Source organism: Vulpes vulpes, chromosome 15 (genome assembly GCF_048418805.1).
Source record: "Vulpes vulpes isolate BD-2025 chromosome 15, VulVul3, whole genome shotgun sequence".
In the NCBI taxonomy this organism is placed as follows: domain Eukaryota; kingdom Metazoa; phylum Chordata; class Mammalia; order Carnivora; family Canidae; genus Vulpes; species Vulpes vulpes.
Window position 1 is genome coordinate 65,130,270 of NC_132794.1, and position 17,758 is coordinate 65,148,027.

At 37.3% G+C, this 17,758-nt stretch overlaps 1 protein-coding gene across 2 annotated transcripts in view; it reads right to left on the reverse strand.

The window, feature by feature from the left end:
• Window positions 1-2,980: 2,980 nt before the first annotated feature.
• Window positions 2,981-17,758, reverse strand: part of RORA (RAR related orphan receptor A) — a 706,525-nt gene continuing 691,747 nt past the window's right edge. For both annotated transcript variants that reach the window (XM_026001846.2, XM_072738708.1), the window contains 6 exons: window positions 13,636-13,757; window positions 12,135-12,267; window positions 11,357-11,464; window positions 9,541-9,651; window positions 8,499-8,611; window positions 2,981-6,857 (listed from right to left, as the gene is read on the reverse strand). In XM_026001846.2, the coding sequence (XP_025857631.1) occupies window positions 6,693-6,857; window positions 8,499-8,611; window positions 9,541-9,651; window positions 11,357-11,464; window positions 12,135-12,267; window positions 13,636-13,757 (752 nt within the window). In that variant the 3' untranslated portion in view covers window positions 2,981-6,692. The remainder of the gene's footprint in view (window positions 6,858-8,498; window positions 8,612-9,540; window positions 9,652-11,356; window positions 11,465-12,134; window positions 12,268-13,635; window positions 13,758-17,758) is intronic.

Here is a 17,758-nt window from a genome sequence, read left to right on the forward strand (position 1 = left end):
ACACTGCAGTTCTTTATACATATTAAAAGCCTTGTCTGGGGTTTGTCATATGTTAAATATATTTAAACTGGGAAAATATGTTGTAGCTTGAAGCCTCCCATTGGCCCAAACATCCAATACAAAAACACATCTCCACAAAAGGAGCAAGCAGACAGAACAGGTACATTTAAAGAAGCAGCCAGCTAATGTCCTAATGTTTAAAAATTTACCACTGTTTTATATGAGATTTCAAACCACTGTGGATATAAGAAGAGAATTTTGGATTCAGGAAGATGTGTACAGTACATACGAATTTTTTTTTTGTGAAATCATATTCACTATATTGCTCAAGAATTATCTGCATTTACATATGCAATCTGTTCAATAATAACCAGTTCCTAGAAATAGTTTTCATCCACATTAAAGTCATAATGAGTGAGAAGGGAAACACACAGACACTGGAGAGAATTCAGTTGCTCTTAGAGAACAACAGCACGGAACGTGAGGGCGTATGCAGTGTGTCAAAGCTCACAGCAAGCTTTCATTAGTTCTTAGAAGGAAAAAAGCCAAAGAAAATGTGGCGAACACACTACATGTAAACGGCGAACACGGATTCTGTAGGCATCTATTTAAAATATTCATAGTCGCTTTTTTAACACAAGACTCCATGTTATATTGCATTGCTGAAAAAGCATTGTTTTTATTTGGATTGAATATTTTGTCATTGGTTTGTAAATAAGTAAATGACTGAATGAATGTATTTATTGCTCTAAGATTGGAGGGTCTGGTTAAACACAGAGATCCCTCCATCTATGACATCTTCTTAGTATAAAGCCAGGCTTTTGGATTATTTTAAAAATTATTCTGAGAGCCTGACAAAACTGGTCGGTCATACTTACAGAAACAAGCAACCTCTCCGGAAGTGAAACCGATTGCTTTGGAAAGACATTTTCTTCAGCCTCCTCATGTCTTAAGAATAAACAAAAATAGGAAGGCCTCTTGAATTGAATCTGGTGGAACCACTTTCCTAATACTAGTGTTTAGGGATAGAATGAAAACTCATATCGTAGACTGTTGGCAATAGGTCAAGACTTACTATTGCAATTACATTTCTGTTAATCTGATCCACAGTATAAAGTTGTTTCTATAGGGTTCTGTTGTATCATATCTTTATAAGTAAGACATGGCAATCACGTTATAGTATGTGAAAATGTTAATAACCTGTGTCTGTGTATGTATGTACATGTGTGTATATATATGTATATGTGTATGTATGTATATGTATGGTGTATATATGTAGAGGTGTGTGTGTATGTATATATATATGTTGAGAGAGAAGGAGAGAGGGGTTTCTGCCATTTTCCATAGTCTTCATTATCAAAAAAACAAGAAGGTCAAAGTTTCTTTTTCATCTAAACGACATGGAAAGTTTCCCCAAATTATACTCCACTATGGTTGTAAGAAATTATGGAAAGCTCCTTCTGAGTGTGTATTCCAAGTAAGGAAGAATCAAAGCCAACAATATACTGAGGTTCGCTGACATTATGAAAATACATGGAAACATGAGAATGAAACTATATTGCAAAAATGTCAAATATAACCCTAAAAGCTGATTCATGGCGCTGTTATATAGGTGGGTTTTGTCTGTCTTTAAACATTAGCTCTTGTATTAATTCAACAGATGAAAACTATAAAAGTAGAAGTAAAAGAGCTGTGAAACATAAAGGGATTTGGGGGTTTGCTTTTAGAGGAGAACACAATGAAAATAACAGTTATTTGTTGGCATTTGAAAAAAAATGTGTTCTAATTTTCACCTCTTTCACTGCACTGATAGGCAGAGCTCTCATCTCATTATAGTCTTAGACAATTTTTTGCATACTATGTAGAATTTGAAAGTTTCTAATATATAATGCTATGAATTTATCATGAATATTTTAATTATCAGAGGAAGGTCAATGGAGTATGTAGGATTGCACATGAAGTGATGCTCTCTGTCGGTACACTGCCTATTAATTTATCTTGTGAACATACTGGCATAACTTTATACTGCTTTGGAAGCTATTCAACACTTTTAACCACACAAGACTGAAGAACACATATATTTTGAACTCAACAAAATGAGACAATAGTGAAGAGTTTACACACACACACAGAGTTCTACACAGTTCACTTGTGCCTTGAGGGATAGTATTATTATCACTATTATTAATAATAAAAAACACAATTTGTCCCAGTAATACTGGCCACCCTGTTTGAAGAGTTTTAGAAGATCCCTGAGCACATTGTTTCTGACTCTTAACCCCGACTCCAAAGTGATAGGGCTTCTATTGTTGATATCAAGATGGATTGTCATTCACAGTAAGTCAATCATAAGGTGCTTATTTACCCTTTTTTTTTCACCAATCAGCACAAAGAACTGTCAGAAAATAACTTTTTATTATTATTATTATCTTAAAATAATAGCACTGGAAGGACACATGATTTAAACAATCAATGTTTGAAAACAGTGGCTTTAGGATTATTATCTGGCTGCCCCTCAACAATAACAAGTGATTCAATCGACATTCCTTAGCCAAAAACAAAAGGCAAAAAAACCAAAAACAAAAACAAAAACCAAAAAACCAAAACTGTACAAATATGTATTTTTTTCCCTGAGGGATCAAGGTACACCCGCAAGTGCTCTATGTACATATTGCACTAGAGAGGAATGAAGAACATGTGCAAAAAAGCAACAATGAGAGAAGCTTACATCCTACTTAAACCTTTTCATTAAAGATTCTACTACGTTGTTTTGCATTTTGGAATGTCGGAACACAAATAGCTATTCCTTAGTCTAAAACTAAAAACACATATTTCTACTATGGCACATTCAATGAAATAAAAAGTTTTCCAAAGACAGATAGACAAATTCCATCAAGAAAATAATACAAAGTTTGTTTGTTTGTATTTTTTTTTTTAGAAAATTACATTACTTTCTTTCTTTGTTTCACATTACAAAATCTTTTTTTTTTCTTTACACAAATCACATTTTATTGCAGGAATATTTCAAGTGCCATCAAATATTTATAGAAGGGTTAAAAAAATAGAAGTCTCTCTAAAGTGGTCCAGACAAGGCTTTGTATAGAATAAATCTTTTTTTCCCCATCTTCTAGTTTTGATTTAAGTATTTTGAATACATTTTCTTTTCCATTGACACTTAGTAGCCTAGAAGCGGTCTGACACACGCACATCATACACACAAAAACCACACACACACACATACACACACACTCCCTCCTCACCTGGCCCTCAGCCCACCCCCATACGCTCACAGAGATCTGGGTATCCACACTATAAAGAACAACCAAACTTAGAAGCAGTGTCTTGTTATATTTTCCTTAAGTTAGGAAGGGTGAATTAGGATGCTGAAGACTTTTTAAAAAATCCATAGCTTTAACGCAAATTAGGATGCTGAACACTTAAAAAAAATCCATAGCTTTAACACAATTTGCAAACTGTCCAAAAAAGCACTTTCATCTGCACTTTTGTTTTCATTGTGAACAAGGCCAGGTTCTTCAGAATATAATACAACCATCTGACACCATTGTAACCAAAGGTATTCAGGCTTTGTACAAAAGCCTTATGTACCCTATGTGAAAAAAACTGTATAAAAGGCATTATAGCAGCCGGGATAACAATGATGTGATTCCAATCTTTGAAAGACTATTGGATATTTAAGTATAGGAAACTTTAATTATAAGAAATCTTAAGCATAATTGTTCTGTATCACCAAGTAGTTTGTGTCATTACACAAGAGTTACTATAACAGAATAAAAATGCAAAGTTTTTCACATCCTTTTCTATACTTCATTTTTTAAACTGAATTTATTGTTTAACTTCAGATCCCAACTTTGATCCAAATAATAGTTGTTCCCTCTGTGCACCGAGCACACCCTTCCTGCTCTGTTCCTACACTGTCGATGTATTTTGCTCTTAAAGTCCTCACCTTGCTTTTCTTTCAGAAAGACCTGATAGCAGCATCATGTCAATGTATATTGGTTTGTTCTAAAAGCAATGTCACCATGGTGTGACTACTACTGGGATTAAGCATCTTTTTTTCATTTGGTACATGCAAAATTCTTTCTGGGAAAAGGAATTTCTTTTAAGCTCAACATTATGCTCTCTCTCACCCTTAGAGAAGTTCAATTAGTTCTTAATCGTTTCACAAATGGACACTGGAATTAGGTTTAGTTGCTCTTTAATGCGCTAGCACCTGAGGCTGGTCATATTCAGAAAGCTTTGGTTAAAAAGAAGTTAATATACTTTAATAAAACCATCCCCAAATTTAGTGAATCAGAATGACAAAAAACAAAAATCAGACCAAAATAAAAACACACCACTACCCTCCCACCAGGAGAAACAATAGGGAAAAAAAATGGACAAATAAATAACTAAGCTTGGTACTCTTTTCAGAGTATAAATACTATTGATCATTAAAGGAACTATGCTTATTTAAATTAAAATTTTGATTTAACCCTTCCTGCCCAAATATAAATACTATATGCTGATAGTTAACCTCTCTATATAAACACTCACATAAAGTTTAATATACTTGTAAGAAATTTAAGTAAATATTACTCTCGTCTTCTATTTATGGTTAAACCCTTTTACAATGTTTTTGAAAAAAAAATTAAGATGTTATTTAGGCTTCATACACACTTATGTGTGAATAATTCCTTCCTCTTTTCCAAGTCCCTCAGGAAACAAATCAGAAAATCAGTGGAGTTAAAGCCAGAGTAGAGGGCTCTGGGAAGCCCGTGCTGTGATCCACATGACATTAGGAGCCACAGTTCCTAGGGAAGATTCAAGAGGACCCTGGTGGTAGAGACACTTTCTTTGCTATAAAGGGCTGCCTGGAAACTCCCACCTTTGCACTATGGGAAGATGTTCCCTTTCCTGTATAAACATGGTCTTTCAGACCCAAAGTCTGAGTCCCACCCCAACTGATGAAAATCATCTTCGAAATGCCTACATTTCCAAAGGGCACTTATTTTTAAAACATGCACACTTGTGTATCAGATTGTTCATTTTCCCTTCTAATAATTCCATTGGGAATTATTAAAATAAAAAAGCCCCCCAAACATGAAATAAAACAAAAACATTCAATATTTCTCACCTGAACACAAAAGCCAAACAATCTTCTAAATATTTAATAAAATAAATTACAGTCCACAGTTTTCTAGTGAAGATAAATACAAGAGTAAATGTTTGCGGCTAGCATCAACTTCACTTTGAATGCTTAAAATATTTAATATTTAAATAAGAGAAACCAGTTCAGTGTTGCATATCTCCCCTTGTCCTTCTATCCACTGTCTGTGAAATATGGAGAGCAATATTCTAGAACTATAGCATCTAGAAGCAGCTCGTCTAGAACTAGTTCACTCTGAGATACACTCTTAGAATTCCTAGATTATACCAAGAACATAACCATTCACAATTAAATGCTTCATGTCCTCACATGGGGAGTGTGTGTTTGCTCCAGATATGATCTTTGGGTCCTTCTTATAATAAAAGCTGAATTCCCAATGAATATTTGGCTTACTGATTTGTTCTCCAAGCATAAGAATTACAAGTTGAGACGGAGTCCATATAGCTACTGAATTTGTGAAATGAGCCTCCCCTCCTTCCTCCCCTTGCCTCCTTGAGGTGACATTTAAAAAACTTAGAAAAAAAAATGTGCATGATGGTATGAGTCCATAGCACCAATCGATCATTCCACTTTGTATGAAGCATAAACACATCTATCCTTAAACTTACCCAAAAGCAAAGTATAATTTAGGGAGAGTTCCATTTCTAATTCCGAATAAAGTGTAGAAGAAAAAAAAAAAAAGAATCCGTATCGTGATTTCTAGATATGACCAGCCAGTCTTTTAAGAGTAATTTGTAAACAGCAGCATAAATACCTCCCGACGTACTTTCCAAGCCTTCTCAGTTAAACTTGTGTTTCTGGTGCACATGCGACGCGACAGTGAACACGCTAGCATTTAATTTAAAGAAAAAGGTGCAAAATGAAAGTGCCTTATCAATTCAACAGGAAAAGCTACACCAGTAACTACATTTTATATTAATTAAAACAATATATAAACAATATCTCTTTTAGCTATATATAGTCTTCATGCCCATTTACCCTGTAATATATTATAATGCTATTGTTTGCTAGTGCTATGGACCCTTTTCATGCCATCCTGCTGACTGGCAATGATCGGTGAGAAAAAATAAAAACTTCCTTCATGAGACAAAGAGCAAGTTGTGCAAAGTCACGCCGCCACCTCCATTATGCACACCAGTCACCGATTATTGCTGGACTCTCTGTGGTTATGACCGCTTGGTGACTCTGCGGAAAGTCTGTGGGCAGTGAGCTACGAGAAAAGGAAATGCTCCGACTTTAGTACCCTCCTCCAGTTGTAAACAGAGGTCAATGATCAAGAAGTAGAGACAGAAAAAGGGTCCATTTCTGTAGGCATAATGGAAATCATATGCATGAGAAAAACAAGTTCAACTTTTATTTGTTTTCATTGTTTCCCCTCCTTTGCCTGACCCCGATCACCAAAAGATGTGCAGTGTGTTGGCGCTCCAGGTCTGTGCAGGGCCATATAAAGTGTCTCGGTTAATTTTGTTGTGGTGGTTTTTCATGTTTGTACTTCAGACATTCTAGAAGTGCTTAGGTGACACATTTACCCATCAATTTGCATTGCTGGCTCAAATTCTGAAGTGAACAACTCCTTGTATAATGGAGGAAAATGAAGTCGCACAATGTCTGGGTATATTGCTTTAAATGCCATTAGCTTTTCTGTATGTCGTCCACATAAGGCTCTTAATGTAGACACCTTGCATATTAACTGTAAGTGGAAGAAAAGACACGTTGTGAGGAGAGAACAGACACAAGCATCAAAATTCAGGGAATCTGGAAGATCTTTAGCCCGTTGCTTACAAAGGTGAAACACACTGGAAGCAACTTACAAGTTCTTCCAATAGGAAGACTGGTTAAAAACAAGTGTTAGGCATATCATAGAATACCAGGTATAGATTAAATACAATTTTTTGGGACAATTTTGAAGACAAATAATAGAATGACCTGAGAGGATGTTCATGAGCAGAAGTGGCAAAGTTGAGATAAGAAGCCAAGCCTCTCACCTCCTTCTCTTATTCCAACATGCTCTCTGCTCTCCCATCCCTACCCCTGCTCTCTACAGCTCTAGAGAAAAAAAGACATCTGGTGCCAGAGAAGAAGACATGGAGGCAGTCATGGGCAGGCGAGGTCACTGCAACTAGAGATGATGGCATCCCCTACATATTTTTTGCAGAACCAGTACTAGCCAACTCCAATGAAAACAAGTTTCTTTTGGAAAGACCTTTGCCTGTACAAAGCAATTTTGGGTCTGAGTATAAGGCTCAGAAGAAAGAATCATCAGAAGACCTGGGTGGAAGTCTCTGCATTGACCATTTCCCAGTTGAAGACAATACAACAGCTTGAAACGATGCTTTTTATACTCCAAAAGTACTGTGCAAATGATATATTATCTCTACCAGAATAATCCTAAGAAACATATTTGATAGATCTTGTCCATGGGTTAGGTGCTCTCTATAATGAAAGAGCCTCATTGTATCCTTGCATTGGGGCAAGAAGATGGAGAAGAAGGTAAGGGTCTGGAGAGTTCTTCTATTTTCCATTCCTGCCTCAATCTCTCATTGAATGGGTGCAAAATAAAAACAAAACAGCAATTAACCCCCAACTTCCCCTCTCTGACCTAACCCTAGCTATCAGGATAAAAGAAAAGAAAGCAGGAAGAAAAACCCAAAACTCTCAAATCCATCTTCCTGAACAATAAAACACATGAAATAGTCTAAAAAATAATAGGGCTGATTTTTCAAAGACCAAATACATATTTCCAGCACTAGCACTGAGGAATATTAGCATACTTTAAATTGACATCTTAATTATATTTTTATTGCAAAAGGTAATAATTAGCAAAAATGAGGCCTTATGCTTTGAATACAGGGTAGTAATGGGAAATTGATGAAGAAATTACAAAAGTCACTTTCTGTTGATTACTAATGAATGTAATGGAAATAGAACTAATATTAGAAGATGTGATTATCCTGCTTGTTTAGTCCTTTAAAACTTCTTCCTTCTAAATTCAAAGATTCCTCTCTAATTTATATCAGTGCAGAACATTAACTCTGCTCTATACACAACTTAGGAGGACTTCCAGAATGTGTCAATGCTTTAACAAAAAAAAAATTCCATCATTGCCCTGTTATTGCAAGACACTTCACAACCAGTGATGGTAAGTAGAACATAACCTGAATTTTGGCTCAACCAAATTTTTTGAAATGGAGATATTTCTTTATCTTTCAGTAGCCTAATTGCTTATGGATGCTTTCAGGGGCTGGTAAGATGACTTATAACGGTGGCTGACAGCAAGATCTGTGGTGAGGGATAGATTAGGCTATGCCAGCTGGACACCTTTCCCTCTTACCTTTGTAAGTATTCCATCTTCTCGGTGATTCTTCTGCAGGACGTGTTGAAGAGCTAGCTGAATTTTCTGTTGCAGTTTTTCAATTTTTACCTTTTCCTGCAGCCACGAGCGATCTACACACGAAGAATGATTATTTCTTAGTATTCCTCCTACGTGGTTTCAGGACACCCCAGTTCCTTAGGACTCTTATACACAGATTATTATACCACAACTCAGAGTTAGAGAACAATAGGCCAGTTTTAATCCTTGTTCAAAATCTGCTCCTAAAGCAGTGGAACACTGATCTACAACAGTACAGTGATAAAGCTTTCCATTTTTGCTGATGCTTAAGGAAAGGGAAGAGTCCTCCCCTTCCAAAAGGATAGCTATTTAAACCTAAGGCATATACAAGGGCAAATGAAACCACCTTGGACATTCAAATCTTTCTAATAATTACATTTCTGGATAAAATACTCAGAGCAATCCTGCTAGCCTTTCTGGCAAATATGAAAATTGCTTTTAATCCAAGGCGACTAAAATTGTCAAGAGAATTCCAAATGACTTAAGTGTTGTTAATTTAGTCTTTATGTGTAAAAGTTCCAAACAGAAGACAGTAAATTTGCAAAACAGATTATCCTCAAGAGGCAGTACTAGTTGAAAACATAGATTAAATTCAGATAAACTTGTGGATGACATCCAAATGAATCTTAAGAAAAAGTAGGATATCTTAAAAACCATGTTATCTTGGGAGATTTGTGTTAAGAAGGGCAACCCTATTCTACCAGAGCACTTCTCATGATATCAGGAGGTTAATTATGGACTGGGTTTTACTCAGTTCTCATTTATTAAGATTTTATCAGAATGGCATGAGGTCTTCTTAAACATGTGCATGTATGTGTGTGTGTGGGAGAAGGTTGCTATTTGATAAAACTTAGATTTAATAAGGTGGCAACCTCTCTTGGTAACACCTGAGAAGTCTACAGTCATTAAAAGTTATATATCTTGTAAGAATTCTTTACCTGGACAATTTTTAAACCATTTCATTGTTATTTGATTATCTTACCTGCCGACATTAGTACAAATGCGGAAAATAATGCAATTTCATCTTCAGTCAGGTGCATAGAACATAAACTCTTTCCAAATTCAAATACAAAGCTAATAAAGTCTTCACAACCTGCCAAAGTTAAAGACAGTTTGGGATTTTGGTTATTACCCTAGGAGAAAAATATGGAATAAGGCGAGGAGGGATCTAATAATTTAAGAACCAAGGGGATAGGGATCCCTGGGTGGCTCAGCGGTTTGGTGCCTGCCTTTGCCCAGGGCGCGATCCTGGAGTCCCGGGATCGAGTCCCGCGTCGGGCTCCTGGCATGGAGCCTGTTTCTCCCTCTGCCTGTGTCTTTGCCTCTCTCTCTCTCTCTCTCTGTCTATCATGAATAAATGGATAAATAAATCTTAAAAACAAAATAAAACAAGGGGATAGTAACATTTCTACAACTTAACAGTTTAAAATCTTAAAAAAAGAAGAATCCGTTTAGCTATCATCACCTTCACTATAATCCTTACCATTTAAAATAACGAGAGTGGACTTTTGTTGCATGGTTAGTATATTATCAGGTACCACTCTAAGAGGTTTTCTTTGGGTAACTTATTTCTTCACAACAGCTCTATGAGGGAGGTATTATTATTATTACCCCCATTTTAGAGGTGAGGAAACAGAAAAATTATGTACTTAAGGTTATACAGGTAGGAAGTAACAGCCTGAAATTCAAAACCAGGCTGCCTGAATTCAGAACCCACAATCTTAACCAACAGAATTAAAAGAATTAAATGGCTACAATCCAACTGAGATGTTACATTCACTGATTTTTTGTTTTCTACTCTATTTGATCTAAACCACTCTTAAAAATGATAACAAATCACACATTCTGATGGTAAAATCATTATAGCTTTTACAAAACTGAAAACACTTTTCTGAACGTGAAAGTCTCATAACATAATCCATAATCCATCCTCAAAAGATTGGTTAAGTTTGGGGGTGCCTGGGTGGCTCAGTCGGTTAAGTGTCTGCCTTCAGCTCAGGTCAGGATCTTAGGATCCTGGGATCCAGCCCCAAGTTGGGGCTCCCTGCTCAGTGGGGAGTCTGCTTCTCCCTCTCCTTCTGTTCCTCCCTCTTGCTTATGCTCACTTTATTTGTCTCAAATAAATAAATAAAATCTTTTTAAAAAAATGGTTAAGTTTGGTATCCACTCTTTCAGATTTGCATATTATGTATATGTATTTAAATTTCAATGGGCTTTCCTAAAGTATATAGGCCTTTGGTCACTTAACTGTTTTTAAAATCACCTAACAACTTTATCTTGGATACTGTTTTGTTCTTCTTGATTATATTCCACTTTATTTAAATTCTAGAAATCCAAAATAATTTTTATAGTATATGTCACTTTGACTTAGCTATGCTTTATTTCTCTGATATCCACATTTCATTCTTACTAATGGTTGTTATTGAGAAGTACAGAAGGGCAGACATTTAGCTCTTTGCTTGATTTTATGTATCAAATCACATCTTCTAGTTTATCTGAAAAACTTATCCTAGGAAAATCTGGTTCTTAAAACCTGGAAGTGAACTGGAAGGTTAGACCATATAAATTTCTTCGATCACTGACTAGATCCAACGAAAATGCTAAACTTTTAAATGTAATATAGACAAAGAGTGTTTGAGCTGTGTGAATTTTATGCAGTGACTATAAAGTAACAGAAGTATAAAATCCTTTAATTTTTGTTTCCAAATAACAGCTTCCCTTCTGTTCAGTGAGCTCTTTGGCGGGGCTCCCACATTTTCCTACAGCCCTGATGTAAAAGAGCACCCAGATTTCCTTACCCAAGGATTTGAAGACGTCGGGGCTAGCATATTTCCCATCAAAGTACACGGTGTTGTTCTGAGAGTCGAAGGCACGGCACATTCTGATAAACACCACCTCTAGAGAACCTAAGTGAAGGCAGAAATGGTGTGGATTATCTTCTCGTGGTGAATATTAATCTATTGTGAAGGCACTAATGTAGGGACCCCTTTCTGATTCAGCACAGCGGGGCTGTATGCAGTGGAGCCAGTGGCTTTCTGTCACACCAGCTCTCTATTTAAAGGGACCCAGTTGACCAGAGTAATTAAAGATTCATGCTGAAGCTAATGGAGGCTGTAGTCCTGAAGAGAGATGGAGTTACAAATTACTTCTCTGGCAATCTTCTGTCTTGCAAACAGAATCTATCTAAGTTGCCAGGAAAACGTATGGATTCACATTTATTAAAACAAACCAAAACACCAGGGGTGTCCCTTTGAGTTCCACAAATAACATTCCTAACAACTCGCTGTTCCCTCCCGAGAGTCTGGTGCAGTAGAAACAAACACAGGTGATGGTAAGATGGGAGAATGTGAGTGCCCTTCAAATTAATCGTTTCACTTAGAGAAGCAAAATGGAGGGAATGTTTCCCCACAGATAGCTCAAAAACCTTTAAAAGGACTCTGTTTCTGCTAAAAGAAACCCAAGCTATTATCATTGGAGAAAAACTGTTCCCGACACCTTCCTTACCAAGCATTTCTTTAATAAGCGGGTGAAAGCAGGTTAGGAAGAGATCTCAAAATTCACTTGCAAAGCACATACCTGCTTTGAGAAGCACAATTTGATCATTTTGACACAGTTCCATAAATCCATCAATGCGTTTGGCAAACTCCACCACATACTGTATAGCTTCCGTAATTTTAATGGCACACAATTGCCACATCACCTCCCGCTGCTGTAAGAGGAGTGAAGCACATTAGCAGACACGGTTACCCATGCCCCAGACACAGTTTGTTTTAACTGTTCCTATTTTATAAAAAAATCCTTCTTTGGAAATGGATTAAAAAAAGCTAGAGGATTAAAAATGAACACTTGGGTGATAATGATTGCTTCCAAGTCCCTTCCTGTCTCCTCCAATTTTTCTTTTTACCATTTTGGTGGCAAAGGGACAGGGAAAAGATATTATGAGCAGGTGAAAACATGAGTCAGGAAAGCAACACATGCCACTCTCTACCCTTGGGCCTCGGAGAGTAGCAAAGTAGGAACTTCTTTTGAGCAATCATTTTACCTTGGGGGAATTTAACACTACTTTACTGGGGGGAGGGAAGAAAAGGGGAGTCAATCATTTATCGTGCACCTGCTTTGAGCTAGATGCTTTATGACATCATTGTCTTGTTTCATCTCCCCATTTTCCATAAAAGGACATAAATTCTCATAGAGGTTTCACAGCTAGGAGGTGTTGGAGCTGGGATTCAAATCCCAGCATCTCTGACTCTGAATCCTATTTCGCATGCCTTGCGATTTCTTACTGCTTTCTGTTTTCCCTTTGCAACACTGGCTGGCTGCTGGTGTTGTTACCTGCTTTCTTAAAGGTAAATAACGTGATGTGTTGCTATTCTCTAACCTATTCTGTTTAATTGCTTCTACATACCCACTTCCTAATTTAGTTTTAGGGTAACCTAGATCTGTTACATTGCTCACTTGTTCCCTCAATCTTAGTTTGACTGTTTTCACCGATATGAGGGGGTGAAGGAAACACTGAATTAGGAGGTAGGAGTCATGGTCTAGTCCCGATATTTTTACTCATTCTGCCAAGGGATATGAATTTCCTCATATGTAAAATGAAAGGGAGGATTAGCCTGGATAATCTCTGTCGTCCTTCCTAGGCCTACATCTCTATAATTATTGGGGAAAACCACAGCATTTCCCTTTACTAAAGCAGAATGGGTAACTGAAGCTTCCCCTTTTCCGGCTTTGCCCTCCCATTCTGGTGGGAAATCTTCCACTGTGATATCAGGACAAATCTCAACTCATTCAGGCTTTTGGACACTGCTTCATCCAGCCCCCACTGACAAATGATAGGAGATATGTGTATAGTCATAGGTATAATAGAATTTGTTATTGCTAGAATTTCACACACTTGCACCTCAGTAAGACAACAAAGCCCCAAGTATATGATCATCTCTAGAAGAAAGATTTTAAAGAGAAATCTGATATCTACTGAAAGACATTCATTCTCTAGTCTGTATTCTTAATCAGATCTCCTGCATAAACACCCTTCCCACTATTGTCTCAATCCTGGGTAAAATTCTTCAGAGTGTACCTTGTTTTGGTAGCTCTCTATCTCCTCCTGCAGAAAGGTCTGCCACGTTATCTGCTGGAGCTCTTCTCTCAAGTATTGGCAAGTTTCCAGATGTGATTTAGATATATTCTGTGCAAGGTGTTCTAAAGAGAAAACAGGAGATCACATACATGAAAAGCCAAGCTCTTCTCCAGATGATCAGGGTTTTCTCTGCCTAATATTTGGTTTAAAAAGTAACAAGTACAAAGCAACACACTGAGCCAGTTTTATTTATCTTAGATTTTTAAATAAGCAATTTGGAACTATTCTGTACTTTGGAACATATAGATGGAGAACAGGCAAAGCCAATACTTAGCAATAAATCTTGGTGACCTCAGAGACCCTCCTGACCTTGACCTTCTCCTGTGGCTTTACACCAATATCTGGGAATGAACAATTATAAGCCTGGGTAGGTGTGGGAAATGACTGACACAGCTTCTTCTTGGCATTTTTATGAAGACACATCTGCTGTATACATTGCCTGGAGAGGATTACTCTCCCAAAATTAGGCAATGGTATGCTTTTGTGAAAATGGTTACTTATTTCTTTTATTTTTCCAGCAAATAGCACAAAAAGCATTACTGAGAGCCTATTATGTCACTAAATATAGGGTGGTGGTTAAGAGGTGGACTCTGGCACCAGACTGCCTGTGTTTGAAACTCAGCTCTTATGCCTACTAGCTGTATGATCTCGGGTAAGTTAATCAACCTCTCTGTGCTTTGATTTCTACATTTGGTAAGTGAGGAAAACAGTATCTACTTCACAGGGCTTGTGAGAATTAAGTGAGTTCAACACTCAGAGCAGGGAGGATTACATAGTATGCACTACATAAACATTTGTTCTTTTTGAATTTTTTTTATAAACATTTGTTCTTCTTGTACTGGAGAGTAGGTAGTTTGAGGATATTAAAAGAAATAGATGCCAAAGAAGTTTCTCTAGGAACTCATAATCTGGTGAACATGTATGGACATGCCAACAAAGGACAACTCAAGATCTTAGACAATAAAGCATCAGGTTGGATTATATCAGAAGAGAAAAAAAGAGAGAAAGAGAAACAGAGAGGAAAGAGAGGTCCTCTCATGGAAGGGAGAGATGAAAAGAATTAGAGGATGCTTCTTGGCAGGAGAGGACCACCTGGAGTGGACCCTGAAGGCAGGGGAGGATTTGGCAGGCAGAGGCCAGTGGTGTGAAGAGGTGAGCTGGTTCCACATTCAAGGGATGACAGATGAAGGAGCAAATGATGGCATTTACAGAGGACAGGCAGATGCAATAAAGTGATAGTATCAAAACAGAAACGTGAGTAGGTTAAGGTCCACATTCTGGAGAATTTCAAATATTAGGATTAAGGGTTTGGACCCGCTTAACAAAAGGAGTCAGTGGAATTCTCAAGGGGGAGCTGACACATCGAGGGAGGGTCGTGATTGGTGTCATGACTGGTGAACTGGAGCAGAGGCTGGAGCCCAAGGCAGCGGTGAAAGGCTGCTGCTGGCCACACCTGAGGGACTACGAAGCCTGAAGTAGGTTGGTCATAAACAATACGGAAGGGAAGGGCAATGGAAGCATTTAAGGGGACTGACAAGATTCTATGAATATGAAACCATGTCCAAAAGTGATCTCTTGCCAGGGTCTTGGTTATATAACAGGAAAGCCATTTAAAAGGAAGGTGCTGAATGAAAACTTGGCAACACGAATAAGAGGGTCTGTGGAAATGTGTTAGTGCTCTTAGCAAACAGCATCAGACTTGTTTGTGTAAAAATAGAGTGAGTTCACCACCAAAATGAAGCTTGAAACTAGAATCTCCCTAGAGACACTGGAACACAATAAATCTTAACAGCTCTATTTGGCAACACAGACATGAACACAACATAAATAAATACCATGAAAACAAAACATAAACAGAAGAAAAAAATTCAAGGGGAGAAAGAAACAGTGAGCCACCAAAAGAGGGAGAAGCCAGTAAATTATGTGACTTAGGATCATTGATGCTTGTGAAGAGAAGAGGGGAGTAAAGACAAAAACAACGAGGAGTCAGAAACAAAAAAATAAGTGTGTAAACAGTGAGCCAAATCTCTCAGATACGATAAAAAAATGAAGATGAAGTGCTTGCCAGGGAAGCTGGAGATCCTATGAGGTGGCGAATGGGAAGAGGCTCATAGTATTCCCTTTCAGATCATGCTTCTTTTCCAATTAATAGGTCAGCATCTTGCTTCACTTCATCCTAAAAATTGTTTCCACCCATCCCTACCTATCCAGGCCCAGCATTCCGAAGCCGGACAAGGAATGGCGTAATGTACACATTGAACCAGTAGAGGGCAGTGGCTGCATTCTCACCAACTGCCTTTGATTACGATTCACAGTTGATTTGGCAAGTGTAAGATTTCAGACACTTTACTATTTTTAAATCTCCATTTCAGCAAAGGACAATATGGTCAGACTGAGTAAAAGTTAAGTTAGTGTGGTCTCTCAGAGAAACACTCTGGAATAGGGAAATACCATGGAACTAGGAGTTAGGAGACCTGGTTTCTGGTCTGGGCTCAGCAGATAACTCACTTTGTGACGGGCAAGTCAGTTCACCTTCTCACCCATGACTGTTTCTTCAACACAGCTAAGGTCTAAGAACTTCATATGGAAAATGCTGACTTCTGAGTTAGCCATAGATTTTCATAGTGGGAAGGACCTTTAGACATCATCTGGTCCAATTTTTCCTCAGTTTATAGATAATAACACCATTAATAATGATGATAATGGTGAATAGCATTTACTATGTGCTAGCTCCATCTAACTTATCTATACACATATATTCTCAATACATATGTTTTTTAATCTTCATAACAATCCTAGGAGGAAGGTGCCGGTATTATCTCCCTTTTACAGATGATGAAACCAAATGAGGTTAAGTGACTTTTCCAAGGTATCATAGCTGGCAAGTGATTCAAATACACACAGTTTGGTGCCAGTCTGTGCTCTTAATCTTTATAGTCTATGAGTAGGGAAACTGCAGCTAGCAGACTTACACTGGGTTGTACAACCTATAGCAAAACTAGTAACACAAAACATATAAGCTGACTTCTTGACTAGTGCTTTGTCTCTTTTGCTTTAGTCATCAATTATAGTGACATGTGCAGTCTGGCTTTTTTTTTTTTTTTTTAAGTGAAACAAGGTTGTTTATCTGGAATGTATAATTCAGGTACTAATTGTATATCAAGGACAAAATATCCTAGCCAGGAATGCAGATATATTTCCACTAAAAATAATGGATTGTAGATACCATTATTGATACAGTTGAGGTTAGGATATGTCACTTTCCAATTCATTTTTGAACTATATAATTGGTTTCATTTGTCTAAAATCTGACTACAATGAAGTCAAGGGTGTTAGCTGAAAAGGTAGTAAGACTAGAATCACTATATTGTACATCTGAATCTAATAAAACACTGTATGTTAACTATACTGGAATTAAAGAAAAAAAGATAGCAGGACTTAAGGCCCCAAAGGAAATATCAAGGAATCCCAGATAGTTTTGAAGAAAGAACACCGAAGTCTTTGTCCACTTCTATGTTACTCAATTCTTCCAACTAAAAAAAAAAAAAAAAAAAAATTCTTCCAACTATTTTGTACATGTAAATGGGAAAGGAGATCAGAACCCAATTATATTCTTTTCCAGCAAATTCTTAATTTAGTTTTTGGTTTGGGACTAATCCTAGTGATGAGTTAATTTTACTTATCCTGGAAAAAAAAAAATGCCAGAATGCATGTGAAAAGCCCCTAATTTAAGAGAGCATGGAACACATACGAGGGCATGGGGCTTCCAGGTTGCAGTGGAAGGTGACAGCTGTGGAAGAGGACACTGATGAGGGGACACAGGGGTCACTTGCTTTGTCATTTCTGGTGCCCCTCAGGTATTATTGTGTGTTTAGCCAAAGTGTCATATTTAAGGGCAATGCTTTGGCGAAACCCTATGGATTTATTTTAGGGTTGAACGTTTGACAAGCAAACAGGACAGATTGACTAGTATTTATGATAAGGTAGAAGCAAACTGAAAGTGAGCCAGGTCATTTTTCATGATATCATGTCAGCTTTCAATCAAATCCTTATTCATTTCTGA